At 37.7% G+C, this 20,023-nt stretch overlaps 1 protein-coding gene across 3 annotated transcripts in view; it reads left to right on the forward strand.

The window, feature by feature from the left end:
* The window catches only part of LOC107088070 (serine/threonine-protein phosphatase 2A 56 kDa regulatory subunit gamma isoform), a 38,510-nt gene that overhangs the window by 13,554 nt on the left and 4,933 nt on the right, over positions 1-20,023 (forward strand). For 2 of the 3 annotated variants that reach the window (XM_015380003.1, XM_015380004.1), the window contains exons 2-12: positions 9,775-9,974; positions 12,517-12,627; positions 12,807-12,899; positions 12,986-13,116; positions 13,225-13,284; positions 15,106-15,214; positions 15,367-15,420; positions 15,536-15,706; positions 16,569-16,696; positions 18,174-18,275; positions 18,372-18,444. In XM_015380003.1, coding sequence (XP_015235489.1) covers positions 9,775-9,974; positions 12,517-12,627; positions 12,807-12,899; positions 12,986-13,116; positions 13,225-13,284; positions 15,106-15,214; positions 15,367-15,420; positions 15,536-15,706; positions 16,569-16,696; positions 18,174-18,275; positions 18,372-18,444 — 1,232 coding nt within the window. Of the gene's footprint in view, positions 1-9,774; positions 9,975-12,516; positions 12,628-12,806; positions 12,900-12,985; positions 13,117-13,224; positions 13,285-15,105; positions 15,215-15,366; positions 15,421-15,535; positions 15,707-16,568; positions 16,697-18,173; positions 18,276-18,371; positions 18,445-18,815; positions 19,605-20,023 lie in introns of those variants that run through there. The other variant, XM_015380006.1, reaches the window with a different exon arrangement.

A 20,023-nucleotide genomic window follows, 5' to 3' on the forward strand; every position in this document is an offset into this window, starting at 1 on the left:
TGTACCATTAGAACACTGGAGTGATAGTTGCTAGAAATGGGCCTCTATACACCTATGTAGATATTGCACCAAAAACATTTGCAGCTAGAATAGTAATTTACCACATTAGCAATGTATAGAGTGTATTTCTTTAAAGTTAAGACTAGTTTAAAGTTATCTTCATTGAAAAGTACAGTGCTTTTCCTTTAAAAATAAGGACATTTCAATGTGACCCCAAACTTTAGAATGGTAGTGTATATAGATGGATGGATGGATAGAGATATGGCATTAAAATTTGTTAAAAAAAAACATTAAATTAGAGTTACTCATTCCTGTAGAAACCCTGGTTGTTTTTGCTTTGTTTTTATTTTTTTTAGTTAATCAGCCAAATTGATTGCACCCAGGCTTTCAAATCTGCAACAGTCTTTCTGCATGGCTATAAATAGTGGGTCATCAATGTTGGCATTGATCGCGAGCATGTTGTTGAAAAAGCAGGTTGTCAAACTAGTCCCAGCTCCTGTTCTCTTGACCCACTTTAAATGTTAAAACCAGAGACTGTTTCCAGTGTGACCATCTTTGTGCTGAACAAAGATGATTCACATAAATCTTTCTCTGTCCTCCTGGAGTGTGAGGGACAGAAAAGAGTCCATTTATGACTGTTTCCCACCTGAGGCTTGTATGAATTGCATTAATAGAAGTCACATTGTGGCAAACATCAATTTTAGGATCAGAACACAGGCTCTTTATCTGTTGCGCAACAACCCACCGGGGTATTTTCAGAGAGTACAGAAAGTTTGTAACGCAAGGAGACAGGCTTATGTAACAGGAGCAACTTAAGTCCTGACACCGCCAGAGGAGCGAGGCATGACGCCACGTTCCTGTCCTTATGTCTCTCTGCAGCCAGGACACATTATAGGCATCTCTGACTCTAAAAGCATGTCAGCTGACGTAACCATGTCATTCTTAAGAATCCTTTGTAGATAGCAGTTTGCTGCATTTTACTGGATAATGACAATGCTGGAAATTAATAAAATATTGTGCCTTTTCAGACACGACAGTTCACAAGCCTTTAGCTTTCGATGGCTTTCTTTCACTGTCATCAGGATATATTGGCTAACCTGAGACTGACTCTGCAGAAGCATATATTTCTTGTCTGAGCCAAACCCCATTATGTCTGAATGAGCGTCTTCTCTCCCTTCCTAGAATCGGCCAGGTTGTAGGAATGCTGTGCATCAAGTCTGTGTCTGCTTTCTTCTTTGGGTTTTGACACCAGCTGTACATCCATATAATGAGGAAAAACAAGATTGCATCTGGCCACCTGTTATTTCTTTCTCATTTAACCGTTTTTATGCAGAGCTCCCGAAAGCAGCTTTTAAGCTGTTAATGTCGTCTCAAATTGATTGGATGGCTCGATTTGGAGATGTAATTTAAGTGCTTAATATTGTCCTTTTCTTCTGGTTTTCTGTTAAAGAAATCCTGAATTTCAGATTTTACTTGAAGACTGAATAATAAAGGAATTTCATATCGATAAAGGGGGCTTTAAAAGCACGATATCTGAAATAGTGGCTAGAAAGGTATCTAGTGGATCCACACCTTTGTTTCCCTCTTCCTGTGAAATGAAACAAATAAAAAGACAAAAAATAGTAATCTTAGAAATATTTTTTTTAAATCACAGTTCTTGTATCAAGAGGATCTTAAATAACATGAACATTTTACAATATGTTGAGTTAAAAAAGCAGTACATGATTATATTTCAACAATTAGTTTCAGCTATATTAAATTGTGATTAAATCAACAGAAAAACTAGTTTTCCTACATATTATTAAGCTTATAAGATATAACAAAGCTGGGACCTATTAGGTCTTTTGTACAAACGTCTCAAAGCTTCATACTATAGGGACATAAAGTGTATAAAAAAACTGCCTCTACCACATCACTATGGTTGTGCAGCTCAGTTTTTTACTTTGCACCAAACCTTAGTGTTCTTTGGAAGCAAGATTAAAATGATATATTGTTCAGTAAAGCCTTAATCCTGGCAAGATTATAATTTTTTTTTAAAGATAAACATTAATCAAATATTCAGTGACCCTATGTCAATATTTGCCATGCAAAGTGTGAAAAGATTCAAGCAGTTTGTATAAATCTTGGTGCATAAAGATCAACCCTGAAACCTTTGTTGCATAGCGTGACCTTCTAACCCCTGAATGGGGCTATATGAGGAGCTATTAAAGCCAAATAGGCCAGTGAGTATTTATAAAAAGCGCTGTTACCTAAAGCTCTACTGTGTTTGTGCAGAAGCAACTCAAAGCTTTCTGGCTAGAGGCTCAGTTTTGAGAGGGAAAAGGCAGACAGGTTTTATTTTGTCTCATGAGTCCAACTTTGTTTTTGTTTTTTTCCCTCACTTTGATGTTTGTCCATTTCTAGTTGAAAACAGAGCTGCCTTTATTGCCTTATACTGGTACTGAGCCTGTCCATGACTGAGGCTTCAAAATAGACATTTTTAAATGAACGATGATCAAATGACTCAAATCCAACATCTAACATAAGAAATGGATTAATTCATCTAAGCTATGAAATGGTGAACGTTTGCTTCACTTTATTCAGCCCTTCGATTACCTAAATTTTTCTGTCATCATTTATTGTCTGAGTAAATATCGACATCCTGTGGAAAATAGTCTCCTTTTTAAACAGCTACTAACATATGTTAACTTCCTCTGGTTTCGTTTTCATGTTTGCGATTACTAAAGCTGGACAGCTTCGACTTCTCACCTCTATCAGTATCTACACAGAAGAGTGTTAGGACTTCAAGAGGTGCGATTTTGTTCATCTTTTGAGGTAATCGCCAGATGATTCTTTGGTCTGTAATGCAAACTACGGCCTGTTTTACCTCAGTTCTGTCGTCGTCTGTATCTTTGTATGCTAAGATGATGTGCGGCATATCACAAGGAGAAAAGATTTTTGCTCATTGAATGACTATAAATTAAAGAGAATAAAGTTTATTTTCCGTTTAAAAATAAAAGTGCATGAACAGGAAGTGGTACCATGTATTTTGCAGAGAGCACCAGTCCCTCATGCTACTCGGCAGGTTTCCATAAAACAGACAGACCTGAATTGAACCTGTAAACAGAGACATGGCTTTTCATTCCCATGATGCTGTTTTTCTCACATGAGCTGCCTGCACAGGCCCAGTGGTCTGGGTAAGAGATGCCGTTGAATCTGTATCTTCTTTTAAGCGGTGATGTTCACAGCCTAGAATTACTTAATCATTAATTTTCAAATATACTCTCCATTGCTCCAGTTAGACATTTAAAACTAAATCGGTCTATTCTGTTATGCAGCTTCTCATTGATCTCTGCTGTTAGTCATGGTGACAAATGAGGCACTGAAATGAACTGAACAAGATATTTATCAGAATTAAACTGTGCTCAACATCCACTTCATGCTGAAAGACATCCTCTCAGCAGCCTTACTTTAGGGATGGAAAATTTCGTCACTCGGTCAGTGAACCACAGACCAGAGAAAACATCGGAGACCTTTAACAGTTTATTGGGAACGCCGTTTTTTTTTTTTTTTTTACATTTGGCCCTTGATTTTACGTTATTACTAGGGCTGGTTATCGATTCAGATTTTCCAAATTGATTCGATTCACAAGGGCCCGATTCGATTCACAATTATTGTTTCGTTTGCTTGATATGGAAGACATTCTCAGAAGAACCAATGCTGCAAATAGTAGAAACTTCTAGCTCAAACTTGGAGCATTACTAAAAAATTTACATATTTACATTAGGAATTAAACCCAACGCAGTTACATTAATCATGTATGTTTTATTTAACATGACCTGACCAAATCAACTCAAAATCACAGAGCAGGCTGTGTAAATAAAGTGGCAACAAACACACTGAATAGTGCACACATGTTTGGGATTATTACCTCACTAAACTGTTTGCGTGAGGGTATAACGTAGCGTGGCTCCAGTGTCTTCATAAGGCCACGGAAACCGCGCAGTATGGTTGTAAGTCTTTGCAGATGTATGTAGCGATAGCCTTAGTTATTTTCTGGGCATGCAGGGAGTTTGCTGGTAACTTGATATCAAATGCCTTCTCGAGCTGCACTTGCCTCAGGGCTGAATCAGATTTCGTTTGTGCTGAGTGGTGTCTCGTTAAATGGTTTCGAAGATTAGTTGTGTTTCCACATTACCTCACTTCTGCGTAGCAAATCTTGCAAACCGTTTTGCTCTTATCCAGTTCACTGCTGTCATTTTGTTTTTTAAATCCAAAATATTTCCAGACATCTGCCTTCAAACTTCTTGGCAATGATTTCAGAGCATCCGCCATATTGTTTTGGTGCGCTCCTCTCGCGCAGTGACGAGATCTCGCGGGACGCGAGAAGTCATGAATGTATGGAAAGACGTATTATAATGGATCGATTTATGGTTTTTATGAATCGATATCGGGCTATTGAAAGGGAAATCGATTCAAATCGATTAAATCGATTTTTTAACCCAGCCCTAGTTATTACATCATGTTCTACTCACCCATATAAGTTGTGTGTCATTTGGAGCCATTCTAAAGATATTCCGTTTTGTTATATCCAAGTAACGTCTTCCTATGAGCAGTCGACTTGAAGGCACAAACTAAACTGTTCATAATTTATTCTTTATGCTACGCCAGCATTCATAACATAGGCGAATCACTGTCTCCCAGACATCCTCGGTTATATTTTTTATATTTATATGTTTTAAAAACAAAGCGGCGCGTGTATGACGTCATCCGCGCATGTGCACTGGAGTCGCAACAGGCAGCCCGGGCAACAGGCGGCTACGCTCTACCACTTCTATTCGTTCGGCTAGCTAATCTGAATCGTCAAATTCTATTATGAGATTATCTGTGGTAGTAGCATTAGACGTCTTCCATGTGAGTAAAACTAGCAGCAGTTCAGCAACAGGAACAATGAACGGTAGCCGGCGCGCGGATGACATCATACACATCTTTTTTTAAAAGATATATATATATATATATATATATATATATATATATATATATATATATATGAAATGTATAACCGCGGACAGTGATTTGCCTACGTTATGAATGCTGCCATACCATAAAGAATAAATTATGAACAGTTTAGTTTGTGCCTTCAAGTCGACTGCCCATAGGAAGAGGTTACTTGGATTTAACTTAACGGAATATCTTGGATTTAACTTAACGGAATATCTTCAGAAAATCACTGAATGCTCATGTTGTGTTTATATTGTGAACCTAAGTAAGTTACCAGAACTCACAAACTTAGAGGCAGTCAGTTACATAAGAAAAAAAAGAAAAAAAGAAGAAGAAGAAGAAGCGGATAAACTAGGGCTGGACGATATAGAAAAAAAGCTTATCGATTAAAAAGAAATGCATATTGATCGATATCGATAATTATTGAAAAGATTTGAAACCATATTTTATGTGCAGCTCTGCCTGGACTTTTTATGATATTGCTAAATGCTTAATTTTAACAAAGAACACAAACACAGACTTCCAACTAAATATTTATTTAACAAACTTTTTTAACCATAACAGAATTGTTTTAAAGAAAAATAACTTATGAGACCTGAGTTATGTTATTAAATACTGACAAAGAATAAACTAAAGTGACCAGAAAAGTGACCAAAATAAATATAACAAATAAATAAATAGAATACCCTATTTGGGTGGGAATAGTACACCACCAGTTTGTGGTAATTAAAAGATTGTAGGAGTAGGCTACCATGTAAACTCCACTCAACAAGAACAAAAACCCAAACAAAAATCAACTCACCCTTTAGCCTAGCATTTCTATAGGGTATTTTTTCTCACCCCTATTCTTCTAGGTGCTACTGGCACCTCGTTATGGTTTAGCTTAGTTTCCTGCTTTAACCTGAGTTATTACTTTGAAGTTCGGAGGAGAGCCGCGCCGGGGCCTACACAGCTCATACTCCTGCGGGTGTGAGCGGCTGAGATGATAAAACAAGTTGGTTGTGTTATCAGACTTCGTTTTCACTGGTTCCCTACACATTTTACAGATGACTGTGGTTTGTTTTTTGTCCGACTTGCCATGACCGAAATGCTGCCAAACTGGCGAACTACAAAAACCCTTCTTTGGAAAAATTTCCTCCACCTCTCCTTGCTGCGACATCTTCATGTGCTCTGTGTTGTGGTTTGAGAGGGCGGCGCTTTGTGACGGCGTGCCTGGGTCCGCGATTGTGATTGGTTGGGAGGAAGTAGTGACTAGCATAAACCTACATGATAGGCTACAATAAGAAGGAAGCAAAACTGCGTTTCTTTATCGAACTTTTATTGACCCTCTTTTTTTTTTCTATTGCGCCTTTTTCTATTGCGCCACACGTCTATCGATCGATATATATCGTTATTGAATTATCGCCCAGCCCTAGGATAAACTGGATTAAAATAACAAGTTATTAGAATTTACTTTTTTGGTAAGTTGTACTTCTCCTTTTAAATTTGAGTTTAATCAAAATAGTTCGTTAACTTGGCCCTAGCGATTCACCGTGCTCATGCACTGTTCTATTTCACTGAAACTGTTTTAAAGACAAAGAAGATACGCTAAATGTTATATTTCCTTTTTGATTTTTAATTCGGGGGGGATCAGTGTCTATATTTAACTATAAGCAAGAATACATACAAGCCTCACTTTTCTCTTTACAAGCAGAGAAGCTAACATTAGCTTAGCTGAAAACAGGTTCCAAATATAACATTAATCATTTCAGAGCATATAGCTTCTGCTATGGGAACACGTTAATGACTTACTAACTTACAAAAAGTTATTTAATGTTAACTTAACCAATTACGAACTCTTTAAGAGAAGAACAGTTAGCCTAAAAAATGCTTTGCTAACTTTACCAGATCCAACTAGTAACGTTAGCTACTATTCTACTTTACTGCTCTCTCAGCTGCAGTGAATCATGTGATCGGGTACTGACTTCATACTGCCCTCTGGAGCTCTCTTTAAAGGTATTGTGGAGGTTGATCTTTTTCCAGGTGGATCATCTAAATCAGTGGTCCTCCTAATTGTCAATCATTCTGGTCATATGTTTACGTAAGGCCGTCCTATGTCCTTGCCCATAGTGAGCTGTCTTTTTGTGCGCATGCACACTTTCAGGCGTGTATGTGTGAGCTATGGCTTCAGACGGTCATTAAAGCTCACCTTTCTCACCACAGTTCTTTGAAAATGGTAGAGGGTCATAAGAGAAATTCCGTAAAAATTCAAAAAAATATCCACTGGACTTGGTTTCCAAGATTTTAAGACGTTTCGCCACCTCTCCAGGAAGCTTTCTCAATTCAAATGTCTGGATCCGCAGTGAGTTTGAGTCTTATATAGACAAAGCCTTGTATCGCTTGGAAACATGCAATGGTAACCGATGAATGGATTGTTTGGTTCCATCGTTAGCCTGTAATATTTGAAACCAGTCTATGATTCTGAGGATCGGTCGTTAAAGGTGGGGATTGCCCTTAAGGGGGGGGATTATCTCCTGTAATACCTGAAACCTGTCTATGATATTTAAGGGTCGGTCGTCATAAGAGAAAAAGTGTCTACGAAGTGTATGAGGAAGAAGAGAAAGGCCTCGGTAGAGGGAAACAAGACCAGTGTTTTTGAGAGATTCTTTTCGGCGATGGCATACACCGAAAGCACAGCTTGGGCTTCCCACTGATGCCTCTGTTGCAAAGTTTCTACTTGACGGGTAATGTTTGGCATGCTATTTGGAGAAATCCATTTCCCATCACTGCTAGTAAGACAAAGAGAAATGGGCTCGTGCATGCTCTCACATGCGTTTAATAGGCATTCCCTCTCAGGAGCAGGTACAGGGTTGTGCATATCCCTTATGTGGAGAGGACGCGTTTTTTAAAACGAAATTTCTCCACTATGCCTTTAAGTGATCTACATGCGTTTTAAACTACAAATAACACACAAACATGTTTATTTATTTACATGAGGTTTTGACACATGAAACTTTGTCAACTTGTTTTTCACATTCAAATGTTTCGACTAATCGTTACTGCCCAAAAATATGTTAATCTCTTGAATGTCTTGTTTTTAACCTTATCTTTATGTATGCAAGCAGGCAGTGATTAACACCCAGTGCTTTTATCTCAATCTAATGTGCATAGCAGCTGTGAGCAATAGGGAAGCATAGATGTGTTACAAGATTTGGGTAATTTTGTTGAAACTATGCAAACTATCACTTTCCAAGCAATAGTATGTTGTACTGTCTGACTCGAGACCTGTGTCACAGGCATCTGCTTCTGTTACTACTATTGAATTTATCTAATGTATTGTACATACAGTATGTGACCGAGGGCTTTATGCATATTTTTCAAGTCGTAGGGAAGTCATATTTAAACGTCAAATCATTGTGGCTTAAACATGTATATAAATGTACTCTTTATCAGATATTGTCCCAAAAGTTAGAAAATTTCTATTTAGAAAAAGGAAATGCAACGGCTGGAAAGGCCGTTTCCCTACGACTTTAAGCTCCAAATTATGTCGCAGAAGTTTTTAAAACGATCAGCTAATCCCCAAAAAATATTTTTCATGGAAACATGTTGACTTTTCTTAATGTTGTGACGCTGCAGGGATTTCAAATAAAAGGTGTAAAAAATATGTAAATTGTCCATCGGTGTGATGTGCAAAGTAGAACTGAAGCTGTACTGAGAAGGTCTGTTGGGAAACACCAGTGAAAAACTAGCTCCTGCAGAGCAGCAGAGATCCACCTCTGTAAGGAAAAGGAATATTAGCAAGGAGAAAGCTATTGATCAAAGCTGGTATATGCAATAATTTTTTCTTAATCAAAAAATTATTTATGGTGAGAAAAAAAATCTAAATTATGTCTTCAACTCAAAATAAAAACCTAAATGAATATAGACTCTAAACAGTTATTTTATGCTATTGAGTTATTAGATTACCGGTAATTAAATTAGATATTAATTAAATATGCACAGCTTTATGTAAAGACTTATTTTATTGATAAAATAAACGTGGAATTTGATTTCGTCCACTTCACAGTTCTGCACAATATTGTGGTGTTTTTTTTTTATATAAACTCCCATTAAGCTGTATGGATGTTATTGTTATATTGGGACAAAATTTAAAAAGAAAAAGCCTTTATTAATCCTTACATTACTTTTCATTTGGTGATGGAGTGACAGAAATAATGATCTATTGAACTGAATTTTAATCGTGATTTTGAAGAAAAGTCTGATAAACCTGTTAGCTAAAACATCAGGCAGGCTAAAACAGAGGCCAACCTGTTATCAGAGATGGCTGCAGGCTGGGGTGAAGAGAAACATCAAAGTTGTCACATAGCTAGGTAATGATTGTGTACGGTGGGTAATTACTGAACCACATGGGCAGCCAGGTAGGAATTTAGCACGTCTTGAGTAGATGTTTCCTCCTGTTGTTATGTGTCTAGAGTTCTGCAGGCGGGGATTGTTCAGAGACGTATGAGTGTTAAAAAGGAAATAAAGGCCATGAAATTTAGAAAAAATTACATATTTTTTTTCTCCCTCAGTCACATTTATTTTTTTCCTTCTCTGCCCAGACCTTCAGTTTATGCTTTTGTCCTTTCAGTTTCATTTTTAGATCTCATAATTTTTCATTTGCCCCATCTTTCCCCGTTTTTTCCCTCAGAAGTGAAGTTTTTGCTGTTTCTAACTGTTCGGTTGACACTTTGTTTCCCCTTCTAATTTTCATAGGGATGTCTTCATCTTTACCTCTGATCTCTGCCCTCACCATTTCTTGTTGTGTTCATCTAGATGTAGCCCCTGCAGAGCAGGAGAAGCTCTTCATTCAGAAGCTGCGGCAGTGCTGCGTCCTCTTCGACTTCCTCTCGGACCCATTGAGTGACCTGAAATGGAAGGAGGTGAAGCGGGCGGCTCTGAGCGAGATGGTCGAGTACATCACCCACAACAGGAACGTCATAACGGAGCCCATCTACCCGGAGGTGGTGCACATGGTGAGTAGGGGTTGCTATTAAGGCTAGATGAGGGGATCTGATTTTAAAGACACTGTGGCTGCAGGGCAGTGAAGTTGAATAAAAAGGGTTCAGCTGATGGTTCTTAGTAATGAATCCTTTGTAGGTCAGCTTTTAAGATTTCTGCTTCTTGTACAAGAGATGCAACAATCAGTGGCTGATTTCTTTGACCTGTCGATATCGAATTCAGCTGAACCCAAGACATCCCAGAACACCCTTTGGTATATTCAGTTTAAAACCTCACTCATTTTGATGGGAGTAGTGAAGGAGCTGTGGCTGTAAAGCTTGCACAAACTGTATGTTTTTTAAACAAATGGCAAATCTTTACATGGATTAGCAGTCTGTATGTGCAGTTAGAATGACTAGCATTACTAAAACTGAAGCCTTAATGTATATTCCTAAAAGGATCATTGTTCCACCCCGACTTTGACTAGGCCACCAAAAAAAAAAAAAACCTTTGTTTTCTTTTGTTGAGCCATTGAGACCAATTAAAGCTACAGTGTGTAATAATTACAGGGATATACAGTCAGAAATGTAATATATTATACATAACTATGTTATTTATCATCATGTACGAGCTCAGCCTCTTAACCTTAATATTTGCGTTGCCTTAGAATTCGTTATTTATAATTACATAGGAGCGGGTCTCGCAGCCATGGAGGCAGACATCTTTGCGCTACGGCAGCGCAGAGCCAACAAACTAGTGATTGCGAGATCGCCCATTACGCTCGAAAGTAAGTACGGCAAGTTGAGAGAGATGAACTGAGACGGTACTGAACACACAGACTAATGAAATACTATCTGTAAAATTATCTATGTAAACAAACCTCATCACTTGAGAAGGTAGGTGATGCGGACGTCGTGGAAGACATTTTGTCCCGTAACGCTCGCCGTACTGTTGGGGGGGAGAAGCGGTGGGGGGGGGGGAGATGTTCATGTTGCTGTGGTCTGCAGTCTGGACGTTAGATGTTGCTGAAAATTACACACTGTAGCTTTAAGTATGGCAGGTCGCCCACGTCCTCAAGCAAAAGCACAGTCTTTGCTGTTTTAGCCCTAGTTAAGTTTGGCCAATGAGAATCAATTGGAGCAGTTGCTATCCTTTCAATTCTCTTGGAGCTGTTCAAGTTATTACATTTAGATGCCCAGTCCTTCAAGCGGAAGAAGAGGAGGGGAATACCCTCAAAGATGAAGCCGCAGGAAATAAAAATGAATAAATCAAATCAGCTGTTTTTCTTTGACTATTGGAATGACTATATGGAATGCCTCCATATAAAACCACTTTAATGGAGAGCAGAGTCCTTCTTTGTTTGTTATTCTTTGTACATTAAGTTTAAACAGGCACTCATGCTAGAAATAAAATCACCTCAGTTTAGATCTGACAGACTTATTGATTATTGTTTGCATAGCTTTATTCGTTGGTTTATTTTGTTTGAGATGTTTCATGTGATGAAACCTGCTAACTCAATGACAGAGAACAAAATCTGATATTTCCTCTGTCCACACAAATAAAACGTCGCTACTTTCACATCTATCTGCGTGGAAACAAAGTGCAAAAGATGACGCTGCTTTTTCCTTGAGCTCTGAAACTTAACCTAGCACTGCAGTCAGAATCAGGTAAATAGACACAATACAATCGCCCTGTATGGCATAAGAACCTGCAGCATCAGAAAGTGGATGTGTATAAATGTACTTTGATATAAAATAGATAAATAATAAAGTTCAATGTTAAAAGGTAACTCTGAAAAACAATTCATACAGTTATATTAGAGTTCATTGTTTTGATATTTATATAATAGTTCAAAGTAATTATGATAATTTATAGTAATGTTTACGCAAAGTTAAAGGTTCAAGCTATTTAAGTTTAATAAGACAGACAGTTTCATCCTGACAGGACTCTGTTTACCAGCTTATTTATAACCTTTGACCTTTTATTATCCTTCCTCTTAAAAGTCTGGTTGTTTCTGTGGGAAATGTGTTTAATTTGAAACATTTCACATAAAAAGGGGAAACTGATCAAAGGGAGAAATGGCTTCATCGAACTGTAGATCTTCAGGTTTCAGATTTTAGAGTTGAATTCGTTTTTTTCTTTCAAACGGAACCAGTCTGGTTATTAATGTAGTGCTGCAGTGATCTTCAGTCTATAATGGGTGCACCACAGCCTACCTTCTAGCTCCTCTTTAAAAAAAAACAAAAAAAAAAACAAGGCTCTTAGTGTTTTAGCAACCCACTGCTGTTGTCCTGTGATCAGAGCAGCAGAAACGGCAGCTCACAGGGGAGTCAGTTGATGTGAACAGAGACCAGGAAAACAAGCTTCTTAAATGATAGCGGGGGCAAAGCCTCCCAGGGTGATTGGAGGAGCTGGGTCAACGTTTCCCTAAAAATGAAAAGGAAAATTCTGTTTTGTTTTTCCTTTTTATTTGTATCTCTTTACATCAGAAAAACTGGGTCTAAAGTCCCACTTCCAGCTGAACAGTGATCACCCGGCATTCATTTATGGCATTATTTTTTTCCTTGTTTCCTTCAGTTTGCTGTGAACATGTTCAGGACGTTGCCTCCATCTTCCAACCCAACCGGAGCGGAATTTGATCCCGAGGAGGACGAGCCCACGCTCGAAGCTGCATGGCCCCATCTGCAGGTCCATATTCTTTGTTTTTGTTTACCAGCTCAGAAGTTTGAGTTTAAAATAAAACAGTTTTTAATAACCCAAATCAGCTTCGTTGTACCTCTGCCTTGTGTTTGTTAAAAACCTTATGCTCAACTACCTTTGTTTTCCAGCTTCTAATCCTTTGTTTCTATCCTGTTCTTTTTTTGCAGCTCGTCTATGAATTTTTTCTTAGGTTTTTAGAATCTCCAGACTTCCAACCTAACATAGCGAAGAAATACATCGACCAGAAATTTGTTATGCAGGTAAACCCCAACATTTTTCTGTCAGAAGTCACAGGATATGCTATAGATTGAATAAAATAAAATTTTAACCTTTCTTTGCTTTGCAGCTCTTAGAACTATTTGACAGCGAGGATCCCAGAGAGAGAGACTTCCTGAAAACCACCCTCCACCGGATCTATGGAAAATTTCTGGGCTTGCGGGCGTACATCAGAAAACAGATCAATAACATTTTCTATAGGTCAGTGTCGGTCTCCCGCAGCTCCACAGATGAACTCTCTTCTATAATGTTAACCTGAATCATTTGTTTGTGTCGACATGGCTAACATGAACTCATTATATTTTTCAGGTTTATCTATGAAACTGAGCACCATAATGGTATAGCTGAACTACTGGAAATACTTGGAAGGTAAGGTTGAGTGGTGGTAGATCTAGGTGAATGATGTAAACAAGTATCGCAGTAATTTAACACCAAAAATGAAATCTTTAGATTCGTTATAGGTCACAGTATTTTTTAGTCATAGGGTTTTCCTTTGAATTTTTGCTTTAAAACACAAAAAATACAGTTGAAATAAGAGATGTTTCTCTTTCTGTTTTAAAGATGGTTGACAATGAGGGGCAGAAAAGGGAAAATGTTTTACATTAGCTGCAAACTGATTGGTTTATAGTTTAACACAGACATTTACAGAGTTCATTCAAGCTTCACTTTCCTCGATATAAACGGTGAATCTAATGTTAGCTCATGTGAAGTTCAAAATTTTAAGTGAGAAAACAAGCTTTGACATTCGGGGGCCCCCATGGTATCGAATCTACTCGCATAAAACGTTCAAAAAATGGAGAGGCGTTTACTGCTTTTATGAGAATTTATAATGCATGTGCACTTTTGCAGCTGTGATAACAGAATAAATATGAAAAACAGAAGTGCTGCATGAAAGACTCCCATTTTTTGTGCAGTTTCGGGTCTTTGCTCTTCCCTGCAGGAGTTATTCTGACCAATGGGAGCAATCATTGTCTCGTGTGTGCTTTGTTATGAGTTATAGTCTACTTGCAAATAAGAACAAACAAGCAATTCAATTCAGTTTATTTATATAGCAACAATTACAATACGTCATCTCAAGGCACTTTACAGAGACAATTCAACCAGACCATACAGTCAAATTGATTAAAAGTTTTCTGTCAAAGGAAAACCAGTTGATTGCATGGACTCATTGACTCGAAGGCCATCCTTCACACTAAGCACGCTTGTAGCGACAGTTGAGAGAAAAGCACCCTTTTAACAGGAAGAAACCTCAAGCAGAACCAGACTCGGTGTGAGCGGCCATCTGCCAAGGCCGACTGAGGTTCAAGGAGACAGAAGCAGACATAGAAAAAGAAGCACAAATACAAAGGACATCTGTAAACCAGCTCCAGAGGCGGCCCCGTCCAGGAAACACACAGCCAGGCAGATGAGCTCCAAACCAGCTCCCATGTCAGAGGATAAAAGGAGCACATACAGTTAGTTACAGTCAGAAAAACAGGTCCACACTGAAAAACATGACGAGATCCAACATCTATTAACAAAGGTGTTGATGGCAGCAGCACAGCTCATATTTCAATCCAGGATGGAATCAAAGCCAAACAGGAACAGATCAGATGAAGCTACTATGAGGAAAAGCAGAGAGAGCATAAAGTTATAGACAGACCAAAGTACTTTCCTGGTGTGACTGCCCCTTTAATCTAAAAAGAGGACTTCCTTCTTCTCCTTAGTCAAAGTAACCTGGCTCTGTCTCCACTGTTTAGGAGTGGCTCACCTAAATGATTTTCAGAGTTGTAACTCGTATCCTGAATGCGTTATTGTGTAACCTCTCAAAGCACTAATGGTAGCTGAATCCTGGCTTTGTGCACCAGAAACCAATGACCGTCTGCTGATCTCTTTAGTAGGAAATCCTCTCCTTGATTTTGGAAACCAAATAATTTTTCGGTTGTAAAACCTTTTGTTTTGATCATTGAATATAATAATGGTGGTTTAATGTGTGACTTATTTATTAGGGGTTTCCACTGCTGTAAACCTCAATCATTAAATTCAACACAAATATCTAAGTTGATCTCTTCTAATAAATATGTACAATGCCTGAATTACAATTCTGTTCTATACACATAGTGTTGCAATAGGTAATGTTTAATATAATTGTTCTTAACTTTTCTCAATATTGATCTTGTGTTTATTTCTTTCTGTCGTTGTTTTTTACAGTATAATTAACGGATTTGCCTTACCCCTGAAAGAAGAGCACAAGATTTTCCTGTTGAAGGTTTTATTGCCTCTGCACAAAGTCAAATCACTCAGTGTCTACCATCCACAGGTTTGTTCTCAGCCTACAAACAAATAAATAAAAGCTAACTGTATTATTTTTAGGAAGCAAAGAGGTGTGGCATGCAAATTGTTTTTCTGTCTCAACTTGTCATAAAAAGGCAAACATTCAAACACTTTATTGGTTGTTTTGTCGCTTTGCAGCTGGCCTACTGTGTGGTGCAGTTTTTGGAAAAGGACAGCACACTAACTGAGCCGGTATGTTTATAGAATAAGTACTTTTAAATTGATTTTAGTAGTAAACTCTTTTGGTTCAGTGGGGTTTTCTCTGTTCCTTCACTTACTGGCTACCATCCATCTTTCCTCCCCACAGGTAGTAATGGCTCTACTAAAGTACTGGCCAAAGACTCACAGCCCAAAGGAGGTGATGTTTCTCAATGAGCTAGAGGAGATCCTGGATGTCATCGAACCCTCAGAGTTTGTTAAGGTTCAGGAGCCTCTTTTTCGACAGCTGGCAAAGTGCGTCTCCAGCCCACACTTCCAGGTACTGATAAGATTATCAGTCACTTTATAGGCTTAGAGTTATGAACATTTTATAATGATTATAGATGAAAAACTATAGTGTTGTTAATCTTGGAAAAAAAATAATCTTTAACAGCTTTACTTTTGTCTTTGTTATTAAAGTCAGTATATTTTAGAAGAGGATTAACTTCCATTTTTGTGTGAAATGTAGTGATACAAATGCATCATTACATTAACTGGTTGGTTAAGTAGTTATAATTATGAACTAGACTTTCACAGCAGGACGTGTGTTCAAAGTTTGACACACTATCATGCAATCTGTTCTCAAAAATGACTTAAGAGTTTTACTTTTAATTACAATCGCAAAAAATATAATTATCCTGATTAAACTTGATGTTGATGTTCTTAAAATGTGCTAATGAAGTATACTGCTATTGATGGTCTTTAGATTTTTGTAGCCATTTGTCACAAATATATCAAAGGTACTTTTATATGCAGATTATTATATATATTATTATTATTATTTATTTTTTCAAGTTTAAGTTTTTCACTAGGAGAAATATTTACAATTTCAAGCTTTTTATTTCTTATTAATACCCATTTTAGTGACAAAGAAAAATAAGCAAAAAAATAAATAATTTATCTTGGTCTTTCTATCATTTCCCTAAATCCATCTTATTTCTTTTGTTGGTAGGTATTCGGTGTGATAGGAAAGCCTTTTTTTCCTTCCCAGTAACTGTGTCTTAGTGTCTCTGATTAAAATGAGTGATTGCATTCAAACATAAAAGTCACCGCATAGGGTGAGGTTCATCTAATTGAGCCAACACATTCCCAGCATACGTCTAACAGAGATGGGATTTTTTTATTTATTTATTTTCCCCCAGGTGGCAGAACGGGCCTTGTACTACTGGAACAACGAGTACATCATGAGTCTGATCAGTGACAACGCAGCAAAGATCCTGCCCATTATGTTTCCAGCTCTATACCGCAACTCAAAGACGCACTGGAACAAGTAAGCTGTGCAGGATTGCCACCTGCTGTTGTTTTTGTGAATGTTTCTGTTTAGCTTGGACTGCTTCTCACATGCTGTCTGACTCAGCTTAGGGCTTTCAAGGGTTTCTGCATCATTTTAGAAACACCACTTGGTTTAATGCAAATGTTTCTTAGGAATCAAATCTCTTCTGCAGTCTCAACGTATAATTACCTTCATTTGCTATTATATTGTTTCCTTGGCGATTTAAAGTAGCCAAAACAGTCTTGTAGGAAAGTGCTGCCTTGTTGTTGACAAGAAATAAAAATTTGTGTATTTTAATATGGCAAACTGATTGAGCTAAAAGAGGTTTAACCTGTTAGCTACTGAGCACTGCTAGCCACAGACCTACCCAGCTCTCCACCCTTTATATCATGGTCTGCACTTACTTTGTTCACCATAAACAGATTTTTTTTCAGTTTTGTTATCAATCAGATAAAACTTCATTGGTCATTAGAAACACAGATGCCACCGACTCGTCACACGGAAGCGACATTATGTTATTCTTCACTCAGCAACCACAATATAAGGTCATTGGGACGACTTTCAGCCAACCATATAGCCTAAAGTCACTAGCATGCAGAGGGCCTGAGTGGATCTGGTACCTACACCGACACAAAATCTAATCTCCTAAATTTATCTTTCAAAAGATGTTTGTTAAAGCTGGGCATACACTGTACGATTTTTATTTTATTTTTTTTTCAATCGTTGCACGCAGCTGCTGCTTTAGTCGTACAGTGTGAGCTCACAGCTCACGATTTATGTTCGGCCCAACGCTCTGATGCGATCTACCTGCTCACACTGTACGAATAAAAACCATGTCGGACTCAGCTCCACTATGAGATGGAGCTGCTCTGACTCATCCATCCGGAAGGGGAATATAAAGCTCACTAGAGTGAAACGTGCTGCCTTGGCAATTTTTGCAATTTTTTGCTAAAAGCCCTAAGAAGAAAAGGTGACGATGTATTTGGAAAAAAGAAATGGCTGAGCAAACGCCGCCACTATAGTCTGTCAATTTTACAAACAGAACTGCATTCCTGCCATGCTGCCTTGTTTACATCTAAGAGGAAGAATAAAAAGAAAAATCCTTCTTTGCGCATGCGCCCTGAGCAATTTGCCCACGACCTCACAATCCTTGATCGGGAGGTGGTCGTGAGAGGCTGCTCACTCCTCCCCTGTACACTACACGACTCATGATCAGGCTGAAAGTCGGCCCAATCGAAAGATTGTCGCACGACTTAGAAATCTAATTTTATTTAATTGTATGTTTTTCTTTCATTGTGACACACATTGTGACATTAACCTGATAAAATATCTCAACTAAAAAACAAAATCTTTTTTATAGTATTTAGAAAGCTTTTAATATTTTGTATTTTTCCTCAATTTTGTTTTTTAATTCTTCCCAATTGGCCGTTGTTGCTCCCAGGAAGAACATCATGTATTTGTTTTATGTTCACAGGACCATCCATGGCCTCATCTACAACGCTCTGAAGCTTTTTATGGAGATGAATCAGAAGCTGTTTGATGATTGCACACAGCAGTTCAGGGCAGAGAAAAACAAGTAAGTCCTTTCTTCTCCTTTTTAAGATGGCTCAAATCAGGACAAACCAGTGTGCTGGAGCTTAAAAGTGAGATAAATGTCTTTTTGCACCAACAGAGAAAAGGCAAAGTCAAAAGAACGAGAAGAGGCGTGGATCAAGATTGAGAACCTTGCCAAGTCAAATCCACAGGTGAGCTCTAAATGTGATGTTAATGCATATCTTTTTTTCTCTATCTCTGCTGGTGTCACTCATTTATAAAACAGGGTTTAGAGTGAAGATACCAGAATGCAGAAAGGGATGTGTTTTCTAAACTCACTTGATTTTAATCGTTACAGACAGAAATATGGGGATATTTTGTAAATCCTTAATTTATACTCCATTGGGGGTTCATATAAGTGTTGTTTAAAAGTTGGTTGATGATCAAGAGAGCCTACACATCTTCAGATATTACTGTTAAGATCTTGACTTGTTTTTTTTTTTTGTTTTTTTTTTTATTAACATAGGGGGCTAAAGTAAATATTATCTCTTTGATACCTGTCTGTTATTTGTGCTCCATGCAGAAACTGGAGACGCACCGATTTGAAGAATTTGGAGTCAGTTTTGAATCATTTTGTAAAGCTCAGACACCCAAAAACCGAGTTTAGCCTAATCTGATTATCCTTCAAGAAACGTGATTTTATGCTATTTAATTTTTTTGTACTTTGTTGGTAACTCAACTATTAAACTGGCAAAATTAGCATTGCTAGCTATAGTCCTTGTTTTTACAGGAAATTAATCTTTTATTTTTTTTAATTTATTTTATTTTTTTTGCTTTGAGATTGCCTAAAGACTTCTAGCAATCCATCAATCTTCTAGATGGGGATAAATCTGACTCTGTTTTGAAGCACCTCTCTGAAAATGGCTAACACAGGTAGCAACTAGATCTGTTGAGTTCCCTGACTAAGAAAAGATCAGATTTTCAGCTTCTGACTCTGTTTGTACGCTGAGCTTAGTAACATTAAGTACTAAAACTTAAATAAAACTTTGAGGCTTAGGATAAATTGTTGTGGAAGATCAAATTTCTGCCTAAGAAAACTGACTCAGAAAAAATGCTAAACTATGACCTTAATTTAACTGTTTTAGTTTTTTTCTTGCAAATTGATTTAAGGTTTTCAGTGTAATTTATTTTCTCCATATTTGACCACAATGAGTGGCGTGTAAATCCTTTTGTATGATGTTGCTCAGAAGTGGCTTTTGTTGGCCTTCCATCTTCTTTCCTGATGGTCGAAATCCTAAAGCTCTGTTAGACTTTTGGAAACTTTTGATGACCTGTTTCATTAAATGAATAAATGTCACATGTTTTCCTCCTTTTTTGTCCAAATTTATTCAAACAGTGTACTCTGTTTTAAATCTGGGGCGTGAATGTTAGCCAAATGACTGCTAAGTTATGGTTAGCTTAATATACCCCTGAAAACTTTTTCCAGCTCATTTCTGTGGGCAACTCTGACAGACGGATCTTCCCGTGGGTCATTTGGATGATTATGAGCATCATGTTGTTTCTCGTTTTCATTCTTATGGTCTTTAGGCAACCTAAGGCTATAGCTAAAATAAGCTTAGCATCACAAGAAAACAGAATAAACATCTCTAGTGTGGATATGTTCAGGGAACATTGAGTTTGGACATACTTTACAAATCTTTCCAGTTACCTGGATCCTTGCTAGCTGTCTATATCTGGTTAATTTTATTCTTTTTCTACTTGAGTTAACTACTTCTTAGCCTAATAGTAGTG

Source organism: Cyprinodon variegatus, unplaced genomic scaffold, assembly GCF_000732505.1.
Source record: "Cyprinodon variegatus isolate N-32 unplaced genomic scaffold, C_variegatus-1.0 Scaffold205, whole genome shotgun sequence".
In the NCBI taxonomy this organism is placed as follows: Eukaryota; Metazoa; Chordata; class Actinopteri; order Cyprinodontiformes; family Cyprinodontidae; genus Cyprinodon; species Cyprinodon variegatus.